The sequence below is a fragment of the Carassius auratus genome, unplaced genomic scaffold (genome assembly GCF_003368295.1).
Source record: "Carassius auratus strain Wakin unplaced genomic scaffold, ASM336829v1 scaf_tig00013965, whole genome shotgun sequence".
NCBI classification, from domain to species: domain Eukaryota; kingdom Metazoa; phylum Chordata; class Actinopteri; order Cypriniformes; family Cyprinidae; genus Carassius; species Carassius auratus.
This window is the reverse complement of record NW_020524464.1, coordinates 24,829-43,946: the sequence shown is the minus strand read 5'-3', so window position 1 is coordinate 43,946 and position 19,118 is coordinate 24,829. Positions and strand designations below refer to the sequence as shown.

Genomic DNA, 19,118 nt, shown 5'->3' with positions numbered 1-19,118 from the left:
GAAATGTTCAATTAGGAGTTTCTATAGCTATATGAGAAAAAAAAAAACATGTTTTTGCAGGTACATAAAACGGTTATACAATCACAAGACCCCAGTATTGTACAGCGGTTTCATAGGCTTAGCTGGCTTATATCTGTACCATCATAAGGCTTAAAGGGGTCAAATCTGCCTTTTTTATTTTGTACTGTTCTCGGAGTTGTACTTATAATGTTAAAAATGTTTACATCAAAAAAAAAAAACATCAAAATGTAGAATAGGTTCATTTCTGTCCTGTTTTGACCCCCCTCATCTGACTGCATAGTACATTGACCTCTTATATGTCAACAAATCAACGTAATTTTGACTTCTCAGTTCAGGACCCCTTTAAAGCTCTGACAGGTAATATCGTTTATACCCCTGAAATAACACAGTCATGTCCACGACACCTATACAAAATATATAACATAAATATTCAACAGTTCTGTCATTTGCTTGCTTAAGGCGGCTTCTTACAGATGGCACAGGATTGAATTTATGCAAATAGCAACATCACTGCATGTCTTTCTACCTCTTTGAACCATAAAGGAGAATTTTAAAAACCCGTCTTATCCACTGAAAGCTTTGAAACATGGTTTATGTTTATAAACATTAAATTAAGTGAACAAAATAAGACGAAACATCCTGTGTAGCAGAATTACAAGGTGAACACATTCAACAAAAACAGGCAGTATACAGATCAGTATTCGTTGGTTTCTTTAATGCTTATGACAAGAATACTACAAAGTGTATTTTTAACTTTATAACTTCTAAATCTGACATTTGTCACACTGGCAAGATCTTTCACTTCTGTAAAAGCACAATTTCTTCCATGGCTAATGAACAAACCGCATCATTTCCTGCCAAATGAGGCTGGAGGCAAGCGATGCCTTTTCATATGTGATCCAGAGTAACATGTCTGTGTTTGAATAATGCAGGCCTTGCTGTATTTATAATGCACTTCTACCCTTTTCCCAGTAATGAGTGGCATGGAAAGGGCAAAGCATGCCTGCTCTTTTATTAAAACAAATGAAAGATCCATTATCACACTGAATAGTCAGACCCTTTTTCTCCTCCTCCACTTCTGCCTGGCAGTAATGTAAGTGAAGGAGGGTAAGTGGAAGGTGTAAAAGCAAAGGCAGAGCCTGTCATTCATTAGCCTGATGTACTAATTCAAGTCAAGCCATGATTTGAAGCCTTAAATGAAAAGGCACGCCAACTTGAGCGACCATGAAAGTTACAAAAAGCAACTTTTAAGAAACTAGACGTCAAACTGGAGTTATTTTGTAATTTTTTACATAGAAAGTATATTATGAAATGCATCTTTTATTGTCTTATTTAGAGCTTCTTTAGTCATACTGTTGTATAGTTTGGTTTAGTTAAACAACTGCAGGAGTTTCATCACACTGACACTGTCATTATCTTCCTGAAATAATTTATATACAGCTCAAAACAACCATTAATGAAACAAAATATGAAGAAAAAAAAAGTATGATGTTTGCCTTTTCTTCTTGAAATGGAAAATGAGAATCATATAATTTTTTAACAGTATTTAAACATTGAATTGGATTTTACGTAGACATTATGTATTTAAGGCAGGTAAAACTATGCTTTATGAACATACTAAGTGTGTGATCTCAAAAAAAAAAAGAGATGGAATATTTTGTGAAAGATCAAAGATCAATACATGGCGGTTAGAACTTTGGGCCACAAGAAATCAACAACATTCTGCGAGTCAATATCTTTGAAAAGGGGGCTGTGACGGCAGCTCTGTGAGATTTGTGAGGTCCTCTGACAGATTTGGAGCCGCATCAGTGCCTGCGAGAGCTGACACCTCAAGGCTGGACAATAAATAAGCATGTTCATCGTCTGTGACAGAAAATTACTGGATAGTCACATCCTGGGCTTGCGACCTCCTCCGACCCGATCTCTGGGAATAATTCGTAGCTCCGAGCCATGCTTCAGGAACACATTTCCTGTAATCATAGAGATATAGCATATTACATACAGCGTATTACACATGTTCAGTGCACAGCTTCCCTTCCCTTCTTAGGGAACTTTGAACTGCGTCCTCTAGAGGTTGCTATGGGGAATGCTTTCAGCGTGACCAGTGTCTGAAGCATACATCCAAACACGACAATAACATCGGCCAGCGAAAGCCAATGATGTCATTACCCGTTGGCTGCATCAGTTGATGGTTTCTCATTGGGCCCTGTTAGACTGCCCATTCTAATCTAATGCTGCCTTCTCGTCGAGCTGAGAAATGCTCCCCTCACTGCGAGGGTTAGCTATGAGCCTATCACTCCCAGTCCATGCTTTGAGGCCCAACTCAGCTTGAAAGCCAAGAGTGCTGCTACCGAGAACTCCATATGCAACAATACTGATTGCTAGGACAATCCCTGTTGCCTCCTTGGTCAGTTGCCTCTATGCTGGGACCCTGTTGTTCCTTGTTGAAATATGTGATCCCCTTTTAAGCTGGATCCAATTTCTGATGTCCCATTTGCAGTCAATCTGCTCTCCTGACATGGCCGTGTTCCCCTTACTGCAGCAGGGTCTTTTATAAGCTTGTCGTCCCTGGGCTATTGATCACTTCGGTTGAGCTGGGTTCCTCTCTCTTAGCTAAGGGTCGAGGCCTCTAATCTTTGAGCTCTGTGACGGTGACATCAGGTAGTTTGGCCCCTTGCTGCCTCCCTGATTAGTTGCTCCTATTTAGTTGAGCCTAACAGTGCTCCCCTCACCTCGGAGGGTCATATTTGAGCAAGCTGCTCCCAATCGAGTGTCTGAGGTTTCCTCTCATCAGGTCATTTGCTAGTGGAGCTCCATTGAGCAGCAGCATCAGGTTGTTGGGCCTCTCTCCGCCTCCCTGTCAGGCTGCTCTCCTTGTCGGTTGAGCTTAGCAGTGCTCCCCTCACATAGAGGGTCACCTAGGAGCACGCTGCTCCCAGATTGAGCATCTGAGTCCCCCTCCTATTTTTGGAGTTGGGCCTTTGCTCCTTTGAACTGTCGATTAGCAGTCATGACATATTGCTGGGCCATCTTTTGCATCCCTGGCAGGTTGCTTGTTGAGTAAGCTTGATGTGCTCCCCTCACCATAGAGAGTCTTTTGCAAGCAAATGGCTCCCTTCTGAGCATCTGAGTCCCTCTCATTTGAGAGTCGAATCCTTTGCTCTGTGAGTGTCGCTGGGTAGCACATCAGGATTCTGCCTTCCTTTTAGGCTGCTCTATTGGTGAGGTTAGCTCAACATTGCTTCCCTCACCCTTGAGGGTTATCTACGAGCATGCTGCTTCCCAGGCAGGCACTGGTGTCCCCTCTCAGTCTGAGAGCTGGGTGCTACACCTCTTCTAGTTATGCATTAGCAGATGCTCTAGAGTCTGTTCTGTGACTGCTATCGTCAAGTTGGGGATATTGCTCTCACATGGAGTTTTTTTTTTTATTCCTTTTTTTTTTTTTGAGATACGCCTTTTCAATCAACATGTTCTGAGCTTTTTTTTTAAGACACCTAGCTGTATCCTCTCAAAGAAGGGTTGGGCGATATGGCAAAAAAATTAAAATCTCGATTTTTCCAGAATGTTCGACCAATTCTCAATTATTTTATTTTTCTAGTTAAAGAATATTATATTCCAAGTGCAGCACACACAAAGCTGTCAACATTATCCAAATGTTAAAGATCTTTGCAGAAAAGATGCATAAACTACATAATGTACAAACTTGTCTTTTACATATTGTGTTCAGAAATAAGAGAAAACATTTCAAAAGTAAAAAAAAAAAAAAAAAAAATCAAATTCAAAATGGTATAACACCAGTAGACTATTGTTAACTATAAATGTTCTTTAAAAAGAACACCAGCTTTCATCCTGTCACCATGATGCAAACATGAAATATCAGACGTACAGTAATTGTTCTTTACAGGTTTTTTATACGATTAAGCTGCTTTTCCATAGTTTTTTCTGTGTAAACATGGATTTGTTTTTACTGTTGCGCTTGCGTCTCATACGGTGTTTCATTCATGAAACGGCATTCAAAAAATCCTGAGCTCAAGTTAAAAGAAGTTCCCCATCTTCTTGCATGTTTTACCTATTCCACTGCTCGCATCGTATTCATGTCAACACAAACCCGCATTCTGTGTGACTGGCGCATAGAGCCAATTTATGGTCCTTCACTCGCGTCACACGTGAGCAGTTAATCTCATGCGTCGACATGTGATTGGATCGTTCTTTTCTCTTTACTGTTATCACAAGCTTATTGTCAAAGTGTCTAATTCTAACATTTGGTAATAGTTCTCTATTCAAAATTGCAATTCCTCAATTAAAAAAAAAAAAAAAAAAATCATGGCAAAATGAATTCTAATTAATCAATAAAATTGGTAAAAATCGCCCAGCCCTACTTCAGAGGAATCTCTTTCTTCTGATTCCAAGCCTTTGATCTCTGCCCTAGGCTTGGCTTCCCAGCCCAGCGCGTATCAGGGAAGTTGTTTCGGATATGCAGCTCAGGTCCTTGGCTGGAGGGGATAATGTCAGTGACAGCCATCAAGGCGTCCTTGGGGAAACTCCCATGGCTATGGAAGAGTTTCTGGCATACACTACCCTGAGCATGGCAGCATGAGTATACCATTCCCCATAGCGACCTCTAGACAACACAATTTGAAGTTCCCTCGTAAAGCAACATATCAGATTATGTATGCAACCATGGTTCCCTGAGAATGGAACGAGACACTGCGTCCATTAGTTCCCTTACCATGCTTTGTACGCAAGCTTCAGACGTGTTCTCCCAGAGCCCTTTTATACTGTGATCACGCTGGGTAATGACATCATAGGCTGTTGCTGACCAATGTTATTGTTCCCATAGCAACCTCTAGAAGACACAGTGTCTCATTCCCTTCTCAGGGTACCATGGTTACATACACAACCAGAGACGTTTTTGTTTCAGCAGAATTCATGAAATCAGATCAAAGCACCTGTATAATGTATATAAGGTACAAAGTGTGACTCACTCAGTCCCTTCTTATATAAGTAACTCACTCATCATATAAAGCAAAATCTATTCAGGTGTCTGCACTATATTTAGTAAGTGATTGTATAACTTCCAGAGCTGAAGGTACATGTTTCTATTATACACACACGCTTCATATTCGGGTCAGGCTAGATAGGTTCCTACTATAATGAATCACAGCTCATTTGACATTAATCTCAACCTATGACATGTATGAAAAATTACAGGCCATTTTCATGTAATTAGATGCAACATGGCACTCAGAGAGGAAAACACTGACAGAACACGATTGGGACAGGTTATTAGAGACAGCAAATAATGGATTACAGAGACAGAGACAGATCCAGCGGTAAATGACAAGTAAAGCAGGATGGAAAACATCTGTAAAGAAACATTTAGTCGGGGGAATAAACTCACAACAATGGGGAATTGTATAATTGAAGCACATCATAAATATTCATCAGCTAATATCCGAAATTAACATGCAAAGCCTATTGATGGACTCTCAGCCAATCAATAACTTTTTAAAAACATGGTTCCCAGGCTGGGTTATGAAAAACCTAAATATATGGGACTTTTAAAGATGTGATTAATGTAAATAAGTCATATAACTTAATTAAATCTTAAAACGGCACTGGCATTTTGATAAAGTACATACATTTTTCTAGTTTTGTCAAAAAATATTATCACAACAAAATTGTGAGTAAAACCATTTTTAAATATCCGTATTCTTAAGAATATTGTAAATGCACTGGATAATGGATTACAGACATAGACCGTTCCAACATTAAGTGACAAGTAGGATGGAAAACTCACAGCAATGGGGGATGGTATAACTGAAGCACATCATCAATATTCATCAGGTAATATGTGAAATTCACAAGCATAGCCTACTAAAGGAGTCTCAGGAAATCATTCGATCTCTCAAAAGGTCCCCAGGCGGATAGACGTGAACAACATGAGGCAGAAAACAGAAGGGTCCATTCATTTGCATGTCCGTTATTATGAAGGATAGGCAGGAAAATCACAGCCACGCAAGTAAACAGTGAGAGCAAAATGAGGTATCATTTCAAAAGATGCCAATGAGAAAATGCATGGAAAAGGAAGCTTAAAACACATGGAAGGTGGATTGAAACACAAATAAACAAAACAACAACAAAAAAAACTATTTCCTGTGTGACATATGGATATATCTAAATAATTTATGGCTGACAAAAGTACATTTATTACAGCCAGATGCTGCTGCAGAGAACAGCCCTGATCGAGTGAAGAAGCGTCACCGACCTGCTGTCTGCGCCGGGTTGATTCCGATGCCATCTACACAAATATTAATCACAAACAACATCAGCATTACAATGTGAGTACATATGCAAAACAATCATTATTAAAGACAATCAATGAATAAGACAGATGGCCAAGAACGCTGAACAATCACAATTCAAGCAATCTCATTTACAATATCTGTCCTGTGTTGATTGGGGAGTTATATCTTCATTCTGTTTATGATTTGTTTGATAATACCTCATGACGCAGCATAGCCCCACAGTCTCCCTCTCTAACTATATATTTGCACAACAGCTCATTTTGAGTGAATTCATTCTGTGAAGGATTCAGCAGATGTTTTGTCTGATTCACGAAAAACGACCAGTTTGTAATTTGAGCTATAGTGTTTTTTTTTTAGTGCAGGTGACAAAAAAACTCAACCCAATGAAGATGCGAAGGTGAGAATCTGCTAGAGCATTAAATTAATTTAAAATAACAACAAAAAAAAAGAAAAAAGTTCCCATGGTTTTTGAAATACTGATTATTTTAGTTTCATTCGTCAAAAAAGTGAGAACCTCTGGTTTAAGGATTTGACAAAATATGACAATTATGATGATTAGAATAATATCAACAACTTACCGTTTGTAATGATGGCACTGGTGGCTGCTGGCACTTTAAACTTCAAATGCATGAAAAAAAAAAAAAAAAAAACGTTTTATGGTCCAATCCATCAACAACTTATGCTGACAGCTAAATATGTCCTGTAAACATCCCCTCTGTCAGCCAAGGATAAGAAAATATCAACTTGAGTCTGTGTTTGCGTCAGGTGATTTAAAGAGTCTGTCCTACAGAACAGAAGCCTTCAAACGTGTGAGGAAAGAGCTCTCTGGGCTGAGCTTAGTAGAAACTGTCACTGTCACAAAGAGCCACTGAAAGGAATAAAACAGGCAAATTCATTCTTAAGGGGCTTTAAGAAACTTGCAGGGTGACCTGAAGGCATTTCTACACCCTTGAAAAGCATAAAACTTGATGGGGAGCAAGCAGCCAGGTTAGTGCCAGAATTAGTGATCAGGAAATCAAATGTATAACTGTTTATATTGCACAAGAATGCATATTTAATTAATCCACTACCGATTTTTGTGGGAGTTTATTTAGTTTCTAATTCTCCTTTGCCTACCTTTTGTCAGTAGGAAAAGAGAAAACAAAACAATGAAAGATCACATAACCATAACCTGAAGTGGGAATACAAAAATGATTATTGAGAGGGTGAAAAAAAGCTAAAAAATAAGCCTGATGCATTACATCTTCTTATTATGAGGTTGTCATATTTGGCATTTCATTATGTCAAAAAAGCAGCAGTCACCCAAGCTAATCTGCAACATCATCCTGTCGTGGGTCTGCGTGCCTTGAATACAGCCACGAAACAGACCAGACAGCCCACCACAAGTTAAGAGGGTTAGGTCAAATTTTATCCTAATTTCATAAGATACATGGCTAATCACGAACATATCGATATCAGCCATTATTTGTGGGTTTTTTTTATTATTAATTTATCAGCTTTATATTAGACTTAACTTTTTTCCAGTTTGCCTATACTCTTCAACAATGCAAGGTTTCAAAAATCAAGTGGCCAATGCTGATACAGCAAAACAGAATAAAATCAAAAACAAAAATAATAATAATAATGTTTGTTTGTTTTTTATGATAATTTAAAATCATATAAAATAACATGGGTTAATCCACCTTCATATAATTCTGCATTGATCCTGTTCTGATTTTTACAAGAGAGGCTATGGACACAGAGATAAGCCTGAGTGTGTTTCAGATGAGAATAAATCATTAACTACTCAAAAAAGACACTCTATTGTTGCTACAGGATGCAACTGAGCTAAAGTTCACATCATGATCAATGCTATGATGATGATCCATGCCAATTTAATAAATGATTCTTACAGAGAGTTAGTAATGCTCCAACCACTGTAGCAAATTACTGTCATCATATATATATTTTTAAACTATCGTCAGTCAGTCAGAAGCACAATGGCAAAAGCATTTCCCTACATTTCAGCAACTCTCTCAAAAATACATTTTCAAATGAGGTTGCAATAAGACTATGAACAATAATTAAAAACAAAAAAAGATCAACACACCTCTTCCGCTGCAAACTTCAAAACTGCTGTGAATGGTGTGCTCTCAGGTACACTTAATCTGAAATACAATTATGCCAATGAATCTTGGTGCAACAATTAACACACATACACACACAAATATTGAGAACTACCCCGTGTAGAAAAAAAGTGAATGTGTGTTGTCCAGAAACAAAGAACAAAAAAATCGTATTGCCTAATTCTGTTTTAAACCAGAGCACATTAAGAAATATTATGCTTTTTCAAATGATTTTCTGGTCATCTTAACCATCCACTCAATGAGATCAAACATGTTAGCTAAAACTTGGCATGTTAAAAATCATCCACAGTGGCTGGCAACCATCAGCACTGCAGGTGTTGGAGAGGAGCAGATAAATCAGCCAGTTTGAATGGCCCTTGACAGGCCACTCTCACCCAAACAACATGTGAGTCTGCCCATCCATCAGACACAGTATGACATCCATAGATTACCACTGGCCACAGCACTACTATAGTGATTACAATCAATATAGCAGACACATAAAAGAACACTAACATTTAGAACAATGACATCCAAAACATGTCTTGCTTCTTTCAGACTAGGGGAAGAAAATAAAAAATACAGTTTTAATAGCTTATTTTAACAGTTGATCTATTTGCATCTGTAGATCTCTCTAAAACTGTTTCCTTAAAATAATGCACAGCGGGTAAAATTAGTATTGAACACATCACCATTTTTCTCTGCTTAACCTATTTTATCTAGGTATAAAGTACTGTCATACATTTCTCTGTAGACAGTGGTGCTTAAACGAAATATCAACACAAGAGTGGACGTTTAATGTCTCAGTCAGGCCATTATTTTATCAATTACTTAAAAATATATATATACAAATACTAAATAATAAATGTATAAATAACGATGAGAAGAATATTTAGCTATTCAAACTAAAGAGCTGGGGAACATACTAAAACACGCTTCTGTCATAATGAATATCAGATCTAATGCATCCGTTGAAACATGAATATTAATGTTTAGCATGTGTCATGTGTTGAATGATGTGTCACTCACACTTTATATGGTAACCGAGGGTCCGACGTCAGCGTGATTTTAAACGTTACTTTCGACCTAAAGCAGAAAGAGACACATATTCACGGAGTTTATTTAGATATACTTTACTTTATATCGCTAAATAAAGTGTTGTTTTATGATAAATGGTTTACTTACATTTTTCTGATTTGTATTACAGGACTGCACACTGTTTACACGGAACCGGAAGAAGCAAGGACCCGCTGTAAACACGTCATCTGTTCGATGGACCTCTCTTTTCCATCTTTTGTTATTTTTCCCTTTTAATCTTATAATGTTAGACTTAATTGATTTGATCATATTTATGTATTTTAGAGAATTAAAAAAGTATGATGAGCGAAAAAAAAAAGCATGTACATTTCAGTCAGGCAAATTTCAAGCTTACTTGAATTGGGTTACCGTAAAGTGTGCTCTTAATGCATCCAAACTTTTAAGAGCATGTGGATTGAAGGGAAACAGTGATGCATTTTAATATACAGCGGCACAAAAAATATTTTGACAAATAAGTAATACTTAAAATGTGTCAATTCCTATTTCCATTGCTGTAAAAACTATTAAAAGTATATGCTATCTGCAGACAATTATTCAGAACAGTTTCTCTATCATATGATTGCCTTCAGGCTAGTCTAAATGTAATAATGGATGGGAAATCAGTTCCTCTTATCTTTTAAAATGTACCAAAAAAAAAAAACATTATATATATATATATATATATATATATATATATATATATATATATATATATATATATATATATATATATATATATATATATATATATATATATATTATTATTATTATTATTATTATTATTATTTTTTTTTATTATTATTATTATTATTATTTTGAGTTTTAAGTATGCTTTTGTTAGATTATTTATTTATACTAAATTATTCCCACAATTAGGAAACAAACAAAACAACAACAAAAATCTTCTTCTTCAGTGAATAGTTCAGATTTTGAGTCGGAGACAAACCTTTAGGAAGCCTTTAGAAAATATAGTCAATCACCATTTTCTGCTCATTTTAAAGGGCAGGATAGGCAGGATATTTTGGCCATGTGGTGTGATTAAACTTGATTTAAAAAAATGTATATAATTGATCAAACATGTCATCTTATCAGTGTTGTTTGATCCTGTAATTTGTGCTTTAGAAAAAAAATATGGAATTTAGAATGCTTTTTAAAAACATATTTAAATGTAATTAAATTAGGTCCATGAACCCTGTTTTAAAATAATTAACATTTGTATTTTGTCTTTCAGAAACATTTAACATCATTTATAAATAACAGAAGCACAAAGCAATAACTGAAACCATTTAAATTCATTTTGTTCACACCAGTAGTCAGTCACAGATTCTTCTTTTTTTCCTACCCTTTCCTGTATATGTTCTGAAAGGTAATTTACAGTCACCCTGGGAGGCTTAGTATTATATTTTACTCTTTTAATTAATTTATTTTTTTGATCTGGAAAAAAAAAACTGCATTATTTCTTTATGCAGAAATTCAGAGGACTCAGTAAGGACATTATTATTATTAATATTATTAATATTATTATTTATGTTTTTATGTATGTGTGTGTCTGTGTGTGTGTGTGTGTGTGTGTGTGTATGTGTGTGTGTGTGTGTGTTTTATATCTCCAATTCAGACAACTTAACCAATGAGCCACAGGTCCAAAATAAGCTAAAATACCCAGGATCAGTGTAGCAACACAGATGGAAATAGCCCTGCGTGTAATACTCGTATAATTTTTCATATGCAAAAAGCCCACTTGGGCCCAATTAGGAATCGGGGGAGGACTGCTGTTGGAACAATTGATTAATCATATTTTAAATACACATTTGCCATAATCTGTTTGGCCCAGAGGTCTATTTCCTGGCTGGTCTCAGAATGCAGCTTATAGCGCCGGCGGCTGCTGTTTTAAAGGAGGGCTGGAAGCTAACTTCAGTCTCATGAGTCATCCTCATAAAGCCAACCCTGCTTGCTGGCACCATAGGGCACACTGCCAGCATCTTCCCTAAAGGGACATGTGGGTGTTGAAGAAAAACAGGCTTCTCAGCGTGCCTCGAAACCCAAATACACCAGACGTTGACAGTTTTGCAGGAGTCCATTACACTTTTGTCACAGGCTCATTGAAACCACTTAGATAAAGTGGAAAAGTTGTTCCTCTGAATAGAAATCAGATAATAGCTGCTCTGCATCTTTATTGACACTGAATAAAGTTGTTTTGTATCAAATGTGAGCTACTGTACTGAGACCTCTAAGAATCTGCAAATATTTTATCTCCAACTCGTGCCCAGAGGCAGGAGCCATGCCATCTTCAAAACACAAACATTCAATTATGTATACTAAGTCCTGAGAAATTAATATTACGGACATCAAAAGACCTTTCAACAAAAGACTGTTCTTTTCTTTGACAAACATCTCCTGAAGGAATTTCCTGACTTTGTTGTCTAAATTCTAATCATGTCCCCTGCTGAAGCTCGTAGTGAGTCATATGTGGTGACAAACAGCTGTGCGGTTCCTGTGGTGATGAGGATGAGATGCAAAATTCATCGCTCATACTGTCAGATGAACTTTTTTATACAAATATAACAAATAATTCAGCTGAGACAACTGAAGGTGGAAAATAGATGTGGTGAACACTTTAACCAATGTGAAATTACATCAGGATTGTTTGCAGGATGTTTTGGGATGTGTTTCCTATATTTCAACTAGACTGGTAATAACAGAACTTGCGATCACAGTTGCTTTTGGAAATGCACCAAAGATCTGTTCAACTAGATGCAAACAGCTACTTGTTTATTTGATTTTAACTTACATTTTTGAAGAAACGTGTAAAGTTAGTTTCTGTTAGTAATGTATAATATTATAATGTTTAATAAAAATGTATAATATTTAGTAATGTATCTCTTGATGTGTTTTATTTCAACAAATTATTTTTGTAGGTAATGTCATATTTATTGATTGGTTAATTACAAAATATGATGCAACAATATAATTCAGCAAAAAGCATTTGTACTGACTTGTATCAGTCATTGTGGATTAAAATAATAATATAAAATGGCATTAAATGTCTTTAATCATGTCTTTCATGTGTAAACCCTTTAATGTTTTTTTTTTTTTTATCTTCCTCTACTTTTTCATTTAGGACAGACTTAATTTAATGTGTGCAATGATAACACCTTATTCTGACCTAGCAGCATTAATTAATTTATAAAAAAAATTGAGTGTTTTGGAGAAGTGAAACAAAGCCAGTTTCTAAAGGTTCCTTGTTTGCTGTCCATGGTGCTGAAAACCGAACTGTACCATCTAAAGCAAAAGACCTGAAGAAATCGTGTCAATATTGTAAGAGCAATGCAACCTTACAGGACAAACATAGAAAAGCCACTGTACCTAAAGCAGGTACTGTTCAGGTTTGTAGTATCTCCCCCCCCCCCCAATAAGTGAACAAACGTGAGACATCCAAGCAGAGAAATTTGCAATATGCGATTTAAAATGAGTCATATTTTTGGAGGAAAATTAATAAAACCTTTCATACCTACAGGTTTGCTCCTTCTGTACCATGATTTCATAGCAACTGTGTTTGCATTCACTGCAAGATTTTTATAGGCAACCATAGGACTTTATCATAGCCCTTTCCTCTTGCATTGTCTTGAGTGTGACACCTCACCTGTGCTATAAATAACACGCAGAGTCAGTTTGTCATTCCTCAGGGCTCGAGAGCAGAATCTGGATGGCTATTTCAGGCAGAATCGGGTTGTTTTCAGGAGGAAGGAGGATTTGGACAGCTTAGAACATCTGCTGGCTCTTGATAAGAGCAAAGGAGTGTGGCATCTTCAGTGCAGTGGAACAGATGAGCGTTAAGGAGGCTACGGACTGCCCTCAGGGATATGAGCTCCTAAATATCTCTACTTGCTCTTGTGCACAAAGTTTCTTGTCTGTTCTTGATATAACCACACAATACAGTGCATGTTTCTATTGTTGGAATTCAGTAGTTCAGTTGTAAAGCTTAAATAACTATATTAAAACTGAATAATACTGGAAAATAGTAACCAGGTCAAAACCAACATTTGTCTTTGTCACATCTAAATCATTTTTTGTTTCTTACTGTGCAATTCTTAGTTCATTCTGGCACTACTTTCTACTATATAGATGTATTTTGACAGTATTTGAAAGGTGAACTTGTTATTTCTAAAGGTTAATGATTCAGTTAAGCCTCCAGGAGAGACAAATGACACCAAAACAGAATATTTCAAAATACTTGACACTTTAATTTTTTTCAGCGACTGTGACTGTTATCAGTCATAAACTGATTCAACCGTTTTGTTCAAAAACGATTCGTTCAGGAATGAAACAAGTGAGTGTCTAAATGAATGAATCATTGAATCATTTACTGTCAATTCAATCACAATGATTCATTAAAGAGCAAAACACCACTACTGTGAGTTTTACAGACTGTAATAATGCATTTCCACTGTAACAATGTAAATCTTTTAAATGTTAATGTATATTTACAACAATATACTTTGTTTTTCTTACCTTTTCAGTTAATTGCATAAACCTTACATTAAACTACATAAAATCCTGCTAAAAACATATATTCCATTATTTAATTTGTATTTAATTGTATCTTGAAAAAAATTCAAATAAATTTGTCATGTACTGTATAAAAGACGTCCCAATGTTTCCGGTAAAACCATGAGCAATACCAGTGCCAGTCATTTGGACAAATGGGTCTTTTTTTTTTGTGATTCTCTCAATTTGCAATGTTTAGAAATGCTAACAACTGGAACATTCCCTTTGAAAAGTACAGGAGAGCGTGTCATTTAACACGTCTGAATGTACCTGTCAGGAATCAGTTGGAGGGCTAAAAAATTAAATGCAGAAAAGGTCAACTAGGTGCTTCAATTGTGTTTATTCTAAAATAAAGAACATGGGCAATCATTTCATGAGATTTAATGCCCTGCTATTACTAATGTTCTATTGTATTTGTTCTGCCACATGTTTTAAGTGCTATTGAAGTACACTCTCTGCTTTAGACCTTCATCAGACATAATTAACTATAATTGTTGAAAATAAGCCTATATAAAACAGTCAGGTTGAAATGACTTTATTGAAAGTTTAGTGTCTAAGGTATTCATATGTTGTGCTTTCACTCTAATTAAACTGCCACTTGGCTGAACACCTACACTCACTTCACTGAAGTTTCCTGCAAGTGAGTTCCCATTATGTTGCGAGGAATATCACATTTTGGTACCAGACTGAAAGGTTGAATGACAAAGGGTACCCAAAGCTAATCCAATTTACTTGGTCACTGTGACATTTTGCTGTGCTGCATATTTGGTCAAGGGTCATACACTGAGCTCTAGATAAAAGCTTTCTTCAGACATTTATTGTTTTTTTATTTTTTTTTAAATAAGGGTAAGATGTGTCAGATACCATTTAATCTAGCAAACTGTGCACATTTTTTGTCATGTGACAATATATTCAGAAAGTACATTTACATATCCACTGTTTGTGTGTGTGTGTGTGTGTGTGAATTAAAACTAAAAAGTAAAACTTAAAATATAAAAATAAAATATTATTTAATAAAAATAAATAAATACATTAATAAATAAATATAAATAAAACATAAATTTTAGAGGAAAATGTAATTGTTAATGGTAACAAAAATAGATACTAATAAAAATGAAATGAAGTAAAAAAAAAAACAATCAAAACCTTAAAAATAAAAATAAATAAAATGTAATTCAAAATGATGAATAAAATTAGTATTACAAGCTAGAAAAAACAAAACAAAATTAATGGCTTATTAGAACGGAAGCTGAAGTTTTAAAATTACTAAAACTATAATTTAAATAAAAGTGAATAAGAGCAAGCTAAAACAAAAGCAAAACATAGTAAAAAGTAAAACTGCTAAATATAAAAATGAAATATAATTTATAATTAGAAATAAAACCATATATACTGTATGTATGTATGTATATATATATATATATATATAGAGAGAGAGAGAGAGAGAGAGAGAGAGAGAGAGAGAAAACAATATTGAATATTGCTAACTGTAACAAAACTGAGAATATGATAAAATCTAAATAAATACAATCTAATTCAAAGTGTCAAATAAAGGGTTCAAATGCAAAAGCCTAGTCACCTGAAATGTTATTCTATTAGAAATTAGCATTTTTCTCAGGCTCCTATGTTTATGTTCAGTTATTTCACTTTAATGGCAATGAAAATAACCTACCCATTGCCATTAAAGTGAACTTACTGAACCTACACACAGGAGCCTGAGAAAATGCTAATTCTAGAAGAAAATTTTGAATGGCACTTAGAGGCTTTTGCATCTGAACTCTTCAAATAATGACTTAAATTGAACTTCAGATTTTTATTTTTTTAATATAAAAAGATCTAAATGGACAACCTAAGTACAGTGGCACATCTTACCCCAGTCTCATCTATTTCTCAGCATAATCCCTGAAGTGAGGCTGACCCTGAGTAACTGTGTGTTGAAGGTGAACTTCTGATTGTGTCAACAGCTCTGAACAGATAAAAGTGCCCCATCATGGCTCTCAGTTTTAACTTTAATTAATTTTGCTCTTGTGCATGGTTAATTTTAGATTAAACTATCATGTTTATCTAGTTTTCTTTCCAAGAATAGCTACAGCAGAAATACAAATGAAAGTGACAAAGAATAATTTCCAGAGGAATATTTCACATTTGCATGTTGGTGGAAGTCACTCTTCAAATCCTGAAGTAGTGCACAAAAAGAAGAAAGGTGTCTGGGTGAACAGTTAGTCACCATTTTATCAGATTTACTTTGTTCAGGTCCACCAATTCTATTAGATCTTACAATTCTGGACACAATTCAACCTTATCTGGACAAACAGAGGTTGTGCCAATATGGAAGATTTAATTGATTACATGTATTTTCAATTGGATTACACAATCATTTGTGCCCACTTGATTGGGCTTCAGTGACCCGAAACAACAGGAAATAAATAAGCCAAATGGTTCAGCAGTGACAACATGCAATCAAAGCCAATTATTTGTCTACAGCTGATTTCTTAACATGAAGTGAACTGTGCTAATCTAGGAGGGAGACACAGTTGCTCATCAGGGCTTCCAGCCAGATCTCCAGAGATTTTCTACAGCCTGTTTGTCTTTGAGAAAAATCCATGCACACATTCTGTTGACAGATCATGACATATTCTGTGTTCACAGATGAAAAGGACAGATTCTGTCCTTTTCAGGAAATTCATTATTGTGATGTTTTATCAGCTGTTTGGACTTTCATTCTGACGGCACCCATTCACTGCAGAGGATCCATTGATAAGCAAGTGATGTAAAGCTAAATTTCTCAATACCTATCACATCTTGGACGGCATTAAGGTGTGTGTACATTTTCAGCAAATTTTCATTTTTGGGTGAACTGTTCCTTTAATGTTTAGCAATGGCTCAGAGCAAATTTGCTAATTGTGGCAAATAGATGATCTGCTAAATTACTATAAAGTGTAGCTTTTCCAATGCTGCCATGTAAAATACAGAGGTCTTGCTGGCGAGCAAATAGCATCAGTGTAGTCTAGTTGTCTATATATATATTTTTTCACCCTTCATGCAGGTTTAACTGATTGCATCATGTTATATCTACCATCTTCACATCTACTTGATTCTGACAGGTCCCTGCAATCTGTAATCTCCATGTTAAATACAATCAGACATCTAATATACACAAGGCAATAGCAGCAAACAACTTTTCTATACAGGTGGAAAATGTAAATCCCTGTTTATTTGCTGTTTTCTTAGCTGTGTTTCCTCTAGAAATTATTTTAGAAACTGGTTTTGGAAAGCATATATTAATATATTCTGCTTCAGGAGCGAAGACTTACACTTTTATGCATGTTCGATCAATATGCAAATCAGTAATCATAAGCAGCCAAGGATGGCAAATAAATGTCTGTACACCTGAAAGCTGACATGCTGTGAATCATTATGATTAAAATGCGATCATAAGCTCAAATCAAAACCACAGATGCCCCATTTTAATAATTATAAGAAATGACAGTCAATATCTAAACATCATTATCATTAATAGAAATATTTTCATCATGTATTGTGGGTTTGAGAAGAGATATAATTGCATTTGTAGCATGGGCATATTTAGGTGGGTTTTATTTTTAAATAAATGATGGTGGAATTTGTATATAATTGTAATTCAGCTAACAACAGCATGACATTTTGAGCTGATTAATCAAAGTCCAGAGAGCTACCCTTAGGAATAGCTCACCCAAAAATGAAAATTTGCTGAAAATTTACTCATCTCAGTCCATCCAAGATATAGATGAGTTTGTTTCCTGATTGGAGAAATATAGGATTACATCAACTTACCAATGGATGCTCTGCAGTGAATGGGTGCCGTCAGAATGAGAGTCCAAACATCTGAAGAAAAAAAAAACATTACAAAAACACACAAACTCCATTCATCAATTAACAAATGAATTATTAAGATGTTTTTAAATTCAAACCGCAGCTTCCAACTAAAATATGAGTCGTCTCAATAATATTGCTTTCTCCAGTGAAAAAAATGTGTCTCGCCTGAATAAGGAGTAAAATATGCATAGATCAAATTTTATTATTTATATAATAGTTAAGGTGAACTATTCCTTTAAGGAATATCATGGCAATGTTACAGTTTATGTTCATATGTGTATTTTAATTTTCAAAATTACATTTCTAGCTTTTTATAGCTCTTGTAAATGGAGACTCATGCTGGCATTTATTTATTTATTTTTTATTATAGTTTTTTTTTTCAGTTCTCCTTTTATATCTCCATATTTAGCTTTCATGATCAGGCTCTGTTGACAAGGAGTCAGAGGCCTGAACCGCAATCACAGATCTGCTAATTAGCGCCTTGAGCTTCATTTAGAGCGTGGGCAGCTGAGACTCGCTCTGAAATAACATTGAGAAGGTACAGCTACATTTAAATGATCAATACTCTCATAGTTATTATGGCGCCATAATTTACTGTCCAGCTGTTTTTGTACTCATTATAAAGTCCAGTGTTCAACTTTTAGGATTTGTTCCAGTGAGTTACATTACATTTTGAAATATGAAATAACATGGACATATACCACAACATGTGCATATCTAAAAATAATTTCAAAGAAAGATGTTCTAGAAAGAAATTAGTTAATTATTTAAAACGTTTCTATTGAAATATATTTAAATAACAATTTGTATTTTGTATAATATAATATACTACTTAAATTATAAAGTTGTACGTCTTAAAATATGAAATAGATTATTATTGAAAATAACATTTTATATTAAAAAAATAGAAAAATATTCAGTAGATATATTAGTACATTCAAATAATACATAATACATGTATACAGTACATTCACTGACTGTCAAATCTTGGGTTCAGAAAAGTTTTTGTCTGATTTTATAATTGTATACTGGATTACTGTATATACAAATACACCCACTGCCATCCTCACATTTTCAGGCATTACCCAGAAACCCTTTAATATAACATACACAGCTGGAAACATCCACCAAATTTTGGATCATGTAATATTGTTACCATCTTCCTCAAACATCCACTTTTCGCTCCTCGTTTATTTGTTATCACTGT

The 19,118-nt window shown here is 35.2% G+C and overlaps 1 protein-coding gene across 1 annotated transcript; it reads right to left on the bottom strand.

Annotated features, from left to right (window-relative positions):
• Nucleotides 1–715: 715 nt before the first annotated feature.
• On the bottom strand, nt 716–9,689 carry LOC113074214 (ubiquitin-fold modifier 1). The gene is made up of 6 exons (XM_026246969.1): nt 9,620–9,689; nt 9,464–9,520; nt 8,419–8,476; nt 6,908–6,947; nt 6,290–6,322; nt 716–1,991 (listed from the first exon to the last, which is right to left on the bottom strand). Coding segments are annotated over exons 1-6 (273 nt in total). The 5' UTR covers nt 9,622–9,689; the 3' UTR covers nt 716–1,908.
• Nucleotides 9,690–19,118: the final 9,429 nt, after the last annotated feature.